Source organism: Sitophilus oryzae, unplaced genomic scaffold (assembly GCF_002938485.1).
Source record: "Sitophilus oryzae breed Bouriz unplaced genomic scaffold, Soryzae_2.0 scaffold_1353_pilon_pilon, whole genome shotgun sequence".
Lineage (NCBI taxonomy): Eukaryota > Metazoa > Arthropoda > Insecta > Coleoptera > Curculionidae > Sitophilus > Sitophilus oryzae.
In genome coordinates, this window is record NW_022146008.1 from 356277 (window position 1) to 365984 (window position 9708).

Here is a 9708-nt window from a genome sequence, read left to right on the forward strand (position 1 = left end):
CCCTATAGGTTTGAGCCTTAAAGCCAAATAAGAAATTCGCTGAATTTTTTGTGTACTAATTTAAAGTCTACGACGATCGTTTTTGGAATAAATGGGATTAATGAAAGAATGATATGATAAACAAAATTAGTCTTGTTGAGATACGTCATTAAATTACACATTTCTGTTACAGCAAATTAATTCCCTAAACAAGGGCACCGAAAGTAACAACACTAAACACGTTTCCATGCCAGAACTAAGTTCACTGGATAGTTGGGACTCCAGACTGAAAGTTGATCCAGATGTCCAAATCTATCTAGCATACGACTTTTATACCATAGATAATAAGTACTTTCACAGAGAAGGATATGAATTTAATAACGGTAAGTAGTAATATTTTCAATTTTTTTTTGTAAAGCTATTTAAAAAAAGTATTAAGTATTACTAAGAAATTTAAATTTTAGTTACCTCTAGTTTAAATCAACTTTTGACTCCTCAAATCAATCATATTTCTATGGAAATACCATCGTTTTCTTTGCTGTCCCAAAGAGATGAGATACCAAAAAATATGTTTTGTAACAACGATACCATCAAAGATCAGGATTGTGCGAATTCTCACTGTGAATGTCCTCATGGATACCAGGTAAACTTGACTCTTTATGATATTACAGTATTTGTTGTTATATAAGTTTATAGTTATTATATTTATTTATAAATAAGTATTAATAATAGCTTATAAATAAATTAATAATTAAACATAATATGTAAGGTAAAGGTAAACTATAGAACTTACCATATACATTTTTGTTTGATCCAACATATACAAGCAAAGCAAAAGCAAACCGTTTGTTGTTCTTCAAACATTGTTTCTTTTAGAACCTCTTTGAGTGCGAAGTGTATAAGATAGCTTAATAGCCGTTGCAAAAAGCTCATCGCAACCTTATTAGAATATTTTGAACGGGAAAGCGGTAGTAATGGCCCTTTATGTCCCTTAAGTGCTGTTGAGGAGGCGACTTTTGTTGATGTAATTATAATAAACTGTTTATATATTTATAATTAATTTATTTTTGTTGCCTAAAATATTATGACTAAAAGAAAATATGTAAAAGTGGTCAAGGGTGTGCCGGCCAAGCTTAATCACGCGACTAGAAGTTTATTTGGTATTCTCTCTATGATCTATAAATTTTTTATCTGGTTGATATATAAACTAGTAGTGGGAACTATCGAATGAATACTATCGAAACATTCGATAGTTTCAATTCATTCGAATAATTCGATAGCTAGTAAGAAAACATTCGTCGAAAACTATTCGAATAAAAATTATCGAATAGTAAGTAATTCGGCAGCAAAAACCATTCATTTATAAAATTCATTCATTTATCAAATTCATTTATTCGTCAGGATCGATTTTAATAAAATATAAACTGGATTTTAGTTGTCGTCCGGCGACGTAGGTTTCTTTCCTAGAAACCCGACAGCGGTCGGTGGCAATGCTATGAAAGAAGCCGGCATCCATTCAAGAGTTTCTTTTTAATTTTTCTCTCATTATTAAATTATCGCGGTCTTTTCAGATTTCTAAGAGGAAAAAAACTCAAATGAAGTTAGTGTAAAATTATGCTTTAGCCGACTTCGACAATATTTTATTTTAAATTAAATTTCGGTTGTATGGCTTCAATATAATCGGCTGTTTTTTTAGTAATACCCTTCTTGAATACGATTGAGTTTCGAAGATTTTTTAAAATCATTTTTAGGTTAGTTTTATGTAAACAAATTTGCTAAATAAGAACAGGAAAAAAGTACTTGTAAAATACTGCATTTTTAAATTCCCTTTACATCAAATTCCCTTTGTATCATTATTTTTATGCTTTATTAGCAAAGTCTGTTAGATGACAGGATATACAGTGTGATCAGTGTTTCTAAATTGCTCTATATCAGGTTTTCTTGAGAATTTTACTTCAAGTATTTTGTAAATTATTCAGGCCATAAAAGCGCTCATTTTATAGATATTTTCATAGATATACAGGGTGATTCAAATAAACTTTTATACTAAAGTTAAACCTTTTCAGAATGCTGAATATTTTGTTCGAGTTCAGTAGATTTATAATGAAATTTTATTCCAAAAATACTCTAATTTCAGAGTCAATACAGAGTGGTTTTTGAAATACTGATCATTTTAGTACAAAAGAAGCAAAAAGACTCAAAGTCTCGGTCTCAACTTTTATTATAAAAAGTTAAAAATGTTGAGACTTTTATTATAAAAAGTTAAAAATGTTGAGACCGAGACTTTGAGTCTTTTTGCTTCTTTTGTATTTATAAACCAGGTCTCTTTGGGAATAATGGACGCCTTTTAAAATATTTAGTTTAATTTTCTACAGATTTTTAATTTTAATTCTTTTTAATTAAAAGTATTATATGATAGAATCTTTTCCTAATACTGGCACTTATTTAGGAGATCCCCTGTATATGATAGGATGTCTAATTCTCTTTTTCAGATTCCTTTGAATGCTGTTGTGGAATTGGTGATCATCGATGAAGGATTTGCCTATGACGCTAATCATCCCCTCCACTTACACGGTTACGCTTTCAGGGTGGTAGCCATGGAGAGACTAGGAAGAAACGTTACAGTAGATGAAGTGAAGAAAAGAGATAGCGACGGTTACATCAAAAGAAACTTGATTAATGCTCCTATTAAGGATACTGTGAACGTCCCCGATGGAGGATATACTATTGTTCGGTTTAAAGCTGACAACCCTGGTAAGTTCTATAATTTTTATCTAATTTATATTACCAAATAAAAAAAATTGTGTGTGCACTACGTACGCATATTCGTAGAAAAACTTTTTACTAACAACTATCAAATTTAAAGATTTGAAGGACATGCTTGAAAAAGTAATAAATTAAAAATTAATAAATAATTTGATCCACTTTCACAAAATTTGTATTAATAATGATCGTGTGTCCGTCTGTCCATCTGAGGACTCCATTCGGGTACCTCTATCCACGTGCCGAGTTTGGTTTCAATCGACCCATAATTTAAAAAAATCCTTATGATTTCGTCCATTTAGAGGCATCGATTGATTCCAAACGTTGAGGGCCTCATCCTGTAGCCCGTCCCCAATTATGCAGACATCGCGCTTTTCAGTGTGTTTTGTAAATCAGTGGTTCAAATTGTGTTGAAGCCTATATGAAAATAATCTGTTAGAAATGGGGACTGTTATTTTAGCAGTTATTATAATAGTATGTACAAGAAAGGCTAAAAACAGTGGAGCGACGAGGGGAGCGGCGAGCAAGCAGCGCGATGTCGCGTCCAAAACAAACCTGTGAAGAAAAGTACGCGTGAACATAGTAAAGCGATGTGCTCGCCGCTCTACTATGATTTAGCACCTCGAGGCCCGATCCACGCGATATCGCGCTGCTTGCTCGCCGCTCTCCTCGTCGCGCCACTATGTTTTTAGCCTAAAGCAGCACAGTGAAGTGTATTTTCGAAAAAGAGAACTGTCATAGTTACCGATCTGTTCTTTAATGTTAGGTAAGTTTTTTAATGCAATCTCTTAAAATGTAGTGCATCTCTGCAATCTCTGCCCCAACTTCTCAGGTGGTGTGATTTTATGACTTATTTTTCAGCATATATATACTTTCTTGTCAATATGACAACACAGGGCGTCGAATTACCTGAGATACTTGAATGTATTTGGCCAGTATATCTGCCAGCGGTTCTCAAAATGTTGCTATTATTTTTTAATATTTGCAAAGTTATATAACTGGGCTATTTTCAATTTATATTAAAAATGGTAAAGAGAAAATATGTTTCTTTTGACCAGATCTGCCACCCCTTAAAATACTTGCACTTATTTCTGGGACACCCTGTATTTTATTGGTTGCTACCTAAAACATGAAACGGAAGTTAATTGTATTTCTTTAAACATGATACTCGGGATTAAAAACTGCAACACCATACTGCTTCCGCCTTAATTTAATTTAGAAAAACTGCAGCAGGGAGAAAAATACATTTGAATTCTAATAGAACTCAATTTTAACCCGGCTTTGGTCTCAACGGAACGGAAAACTCTTTTAATTGAAAATCGAGTTTTCAGACACGCGGATCGTAACTTTTTAATGGCGTAATGGAATGCCGCATGGCGACCGAATAAAAAATTGCCGTCTTTTCTTTCAACCATTATAATGCGAAAAGAGCTCTGTACATACACAACACACAACTAATTTGATTTTTTAGTCCATTTTTAGTTTTTTTAGACCAGTATATTTTAGTTTTATAATAAACTAGCGTGTACCCGCGACTTCGTTCGCGTCGAATTAATCATTTGTAATGGTGATGATAAAGCAAAGCAAGTATTTCCATTAACATACAAACTGGATAAAATTTCCTCACATTTATGTCAGCATGAGAAAAAACAATATGGCGATATTATTATATAACTTGGTAATATTTGAGGGGTAGTTTCATCTCGTTGGAATTTGACTTTCGAAAAATCCGTTTGCCAAAAATAAGATTTTTACGTCAAGCAGTTTAAGCAGAATCGTGGTTAATCAATTACCTAACTTTTTGAAACACCCTGTATGATATTTTAAAAAAATTCAAAATTTGTAAAAAAAACAAATAAATTATGCTTGTCCAAGCGTTTTCCCGAAAGACTAACCGGTTTTTAAATAACAAATATTGTAATATTTGAGGGGCGCTTTCACCCTCTTGGAATTTGAGATTCGAGAAACCCCTCCTTATCGAACCTCTACACCCCACAGTCAATCCGTTTGCCAAAAATCAGCTTTAAACGTCAAGCAGTTTAAGCAGAATCGTGATTACTCATTGGTCATATTTTATGAAACACCCTGTATAAATTTATAAAAATCTTAAAATATGTGTAAAACAACAAAATACGTGTTTAGAGTTTTCCGAAAAAACTCACCGGTTTTAAATAAAAAATATTTTTAATATTTGAGGGATAGTTTCACCCCCTTAGAATTCGAGTTTCAAAAATCCTTCTTATCGAACCTCTACACCTAAAGTCAATTTGTTTTTCCAAAAATCAGGTTTTACGTCAAGCGCTTTTATATATAATATTTGTTTTTTTAATTATCAGAATTATTTAATACTTACTGTCAGAATATAAACGAAAATAAAATAAAAAAGTCTTTGACCTGACCCGGATTTGAACTCTGAATCTTCGGTTCGTGGTCGGAAACTCTACGCACTGCGCTATGGAGACATGTTCGATTTATATTCAATACTAGAATTTATAGGACTAAATTAATAAAAAAATATAGGATCTTCTTCCGATGCGCAGTAGTAAACGCAACGGGTATCGGCAGCCAGACGGGCCGCATGCTGTTCCAGAGAGCATAGTAAAAGATATATCAAAGAGCCAGACGTCTTAAAATACTTTCTCGAAAACGTTGCTAGCTCTTGCTAGGCTAGACTATTTTGTTAACAACGTTCTGAGAATTTGAATACTGAATTGAATAATGACCAGACAAGTGACATCTGTCTAAAAAAGACAGCGATTTAGAGTGACAATTTGGTTATTAGTGATGGGTTATTATTTAACTATCTGTTATTTTATAACAATTATTTGGAAATAACATAACGCAACCGTTACTACTTTTAAAAAATAACAGATATAAAATAACGACACGCAGAGATCGACTGTTCGTATGAAACAAGTCGGCGCTCGAAACCGCCACGAAATTCGATGCTGCTCGAAGCAATTACAAAAACAACTAGTATGGATGGAAAACCTATTATTTCGACAACCATCGATACAGGCGGCGAGATACAACGGACAACGGAGTGGGGTATGCGCTACGGCGCGGCGCGTCGTGTTGGGCTGACAACAGCTTAAAAATAATAGGATATATGGTGGGTTCATACAGCCAAATAAAATAAAATAAGAATAAAATAAAATAAGAAATAAGGAATTCTTATTTGAGTGCGTTCATACAGTCAAATAAAATAAAATAAGAAATATATATTTGCTCATGCGCAGTACGATGAGGCTGGATAAAGTTAACTTTTACGATTGTTTATAAATTTTACTATTTATAGTACTAATTATTTATTCGTTGCCTACTATATTATACATTTTACTTATGTGAAATTATAAAATAAATTAAATCCAAACTGAAAATATTTGTAGGTTAGAATTAAGCGTGCGCAAAGCCGTTTTCACATAAAATAAAACAGTTTAAAAGATAAAGACTTCTTATTTTATTTGTTATTTTATTGGCTGTATGAACACGTATACGGTATCCCATATAACCAACTTTCTTATTTTATTTTATTTTATTCTTATTTTATTTTATTTGGCTGTATGAACCCACCAATAAAAAGCAGCTTTTGAAACAGTTGCGGGCATAACGCCTGGCGGTCGAGATAACAGGAGTGGGAAAGGAGCGCTGCTGCATCGGTCGATTGTCGATGGAGGCTCGCAACGGGTTGGAGAATAACGCATCAGTTGTTTTAGCTATGTTGTTTTTTTACCTGTTACGAGCATAACAGAACGGCGTTCGAGATAATCGGAGGTTTGAAACAGGTTGGAGAATAACGCATCAGTTGTTTTAGATACATATTGTTTTTCAACCTGTTACGAGCATAACGGGCGGAGGTCGAGATATTATGGCGCTGTATGTTTCAATACTTTGTTATTAAGTTTCAATATTTAAGTATTTATTTATTCTGAAAAATTTTCAGAATAATATTTTAAGATTTTTTAAAAATGTATACAGGGTGTTTTGAAAAATCTGGTCATTGATTAATCACGATCCTGCTTAAAGCCCTTGACGTAAAAAGCTGATTTTTGGAAAACGGATTGACTTTAGGGTGTAGAGGTGCGATAAGAAGGGATTTTTCGAAACTCAAATTCTAAGGGGGTGAAACCACCCTCAAATATTAGAATATTTTTTATTTAAAAACTGGTGAGTTTTTCGAAAAAACTCTTAAACACGTATATTTTATTTTGTTGTTTTACATATTTTGAGATTTTTACAAAATATATACAGGGTGTTTCATAAAATATGACCACTGAGTAATCACTATTCTGCTTAAACTGCTTGACGTTTAAAGCTGATTTTTGGTAAACGGATTGACTGTGGGGTGTAGAGGTGCGATAAGGAGGGGTTTCTCGAATCTCAAATTCCAAGAGGGTGAAAACGCCCCTCAAATATTACAATATTTATTATTTAAAAAACGGTTAGTCTTTCGGGAAAACGATTGGACACGCATAATTTATTTTGTTTTTTTACATATTTTGAAATTTTTTAAAAAATAATACAGGGTGTTCCAAAAAGTTGAGTAATTGATTAACCACGATTCTGCTTAAACTGCTCGACGTTTAAAGCATATTTTTGGCAAATGTGAGAAAATTTTATCCAGTTTGTATGTTAATGGAAATTCTTGCTTTGCTTTATCATCACCATTACAAATTAATAATTCGATGCGAACGAAGTCGCGGGTACAACTTAACAAGTATAGCTAGAGACGTGAGAAATATAAAATAAGAGACGCCCCCCGATGCGCAGTGGACATCCCACAAATTTGCTTCAATCAGATTTTTCGTAGCGTAACTGCATCTCTCTTCCGCCGAATGCGTTCTCTCTCTATCGTGTGCGCGACCGGTGCTATCCCCAAGTCTCTTCCTATATTTGTCAAACTGTACATGCTAGTTTAAGTGTAAAATTAATTCGAACTCTAGTGTGTAGTTGGTTTACTTATGAAGAATATACTACACATTTTCTTATATTGCTATTTTTTGACCGCAAATGGTAAAATCATAACGAAGAGCTTCTCGCCCGTCGAGTGAGATGCACCCTGTACACTGCTACGCAATTCAGAATCTACGCGGATCGAGGGGTAGGGCGTAGGTAGATCGGAATTTATAGATATAGACGAGTGGCGGCATTTTGGCTTTTTTATATCGCAATTTGTAAACAGCGCTTATTTGTAAACAACCCCCGTTTTTAGAGAGGTATTTTAGATAACAATCGATATTTAGAAATGTTATGACACCCTGGAAATACTACCACCGAGCACGTCATTGTTGCAACTTGCAACTGCGTTAATACGCCTGGCGGTGACCGCCTCATACTCTTTCAGAGATTTAGCAATAAAATAAAGAAACCTGTTATTTTTAAGCTGTTATTTTAACAGTTTTGCCCATCACTATTGGTTATGTAAAATTTAGAGTGACAATTTTGTTTTATGCAAAAGAAATACATATTCTATGTTATATATATATATATATATATATATATATATATATATATATATATATATATATATATATATATATATATATATATATATATATATATATATATAACTATATATATATATATAACTATATAATTATCGTTTTTTAATAAAAATTAAAAAAAAACATTATAAAATTATAAAGTTAGAATAGTGTACGGTTTTATATTAACTTTAATTTTTTTGAACTTTATAAAAGGCATTCATAAAAAAATATATATCCTTCAAATCCTCGAATTTAATAGCTGTTAGTAAGAAGTTTCACTACAAACATGCGCACATAGTGCACACACAATTTTTTTTACACTATCCTAACACTTACACTAACCTATTTGATTTCACACGATTAAAGTAACGAACATTTACAACTTGTACGACAAATTTTGCCGTGTATGACCCGCTTTATGTTCGTTTTTCATCGTGAAAACCTCAAATCTCAACTCTCTCGCAAAAAATCTACCAAGCTATGTGTCACGCCGTGATGGAATAAATTAAATCTTAATAGAATTTCCTTCTAGATATACTTATTTTTGTCCCTTGGCTTTCTAGGTTATTGGATATTCCACTGCCACATCGAGTTCCATGCGGAGGTAGGCATGGCTCTGGTCTTTCAAGTTGGGGAAAATGGTCAAATGCCCCCTGTGCCTAAGGGATTCCCTACGTGCGGAAATTATTTGCCAGAAGTAAGTTGTAACCCTAGATCATATATACTTACGTGGATAAATCAACACCATAAGTTTAGCATTAAAAATTATGTCTCCAACATCACGACATGCCATTTTCAAACCTTCTTTATTGTACTTATGGAACGTTCAATAGGTTTGTCTTTCTCGAGGACCTTACTTTGCGCATGCGTATTAAAAGTTGCAAGTATCTCCAAAATAATCACAATTTTATACGGTTTACAAAATACAAATTATACATTGTTATGGAAAAGTTTTCATTGTCATCATTTTGTCGTCATAATCTTGTCATAATCATATGTCATAATCTAATTTCCTTTGTGTAACGACGCTTGTTTTTTGCGTTTTTCTATTTAAAAATTGTATTAACTACTCTTTTATCGACCGCTTTTATATAGCCAAGGGTGCAAGTGTGTTCAGTGAGAAGTTAATTTTAAGTATGTGCAATTATATTTCTATTTTTTTTTTGGTTGGACTTTATGAATACTCGTAAAAATGACTAGAAAGTGTTTAGTGTGTGAAAGTTCTAATATAAAGGTCCCCGAATTATCTTTTCATAGGCAAGTATTCAGTTGTTCTTTAATTTATATTAAGCCACATACGGAGTACTTTCTGGTTAGATTTCCTAAGAATATTGATATTTGTACGAAGTGGGTAAATGCATTTTTTATATAGTTTAATTTTTGTGAAAGTTAAACATTCAATTGATTGTTCAAATTTAAGCATTTTTCAAATTAAATTTTTAAAATTAATGTTCAAATTTGGCGCGCGGACGATAGGTTC

The 9708-nt window shown here is 32.8% G+C and overlaps 1 protein-coding gene across 1 annotated transcript in view; it reads left to right on the plus strand.

Moving 5' to 3' along the window:
* The window catches only part of LOC115875201 (laccase-5-like), a gene marked incomplete at its 3' end in the record, with an annotated part of 9795 nt that extends 668 nt beyond the window's left edge, over nt 1–9127 (plus strand). The window contains exons 2-5 of the mRNA XM_030890605.1: nt 173–362; nt 444–622; nt 2472–2733; nt 8792–9127. Coding sequence (XP_030746465.1) covers nt 173–362; nt 444–622; nt 2472–2733; nt 8792–9127 — 967 coding nt within the window. The remainder of the gene's footprint in view (nt 1–172; nt 363–443; nt 623–2471; nt 2734–8791) is intronic.
* Between the last annotated feature and the right edge of the window lie 581 nt (nt 9128–9708).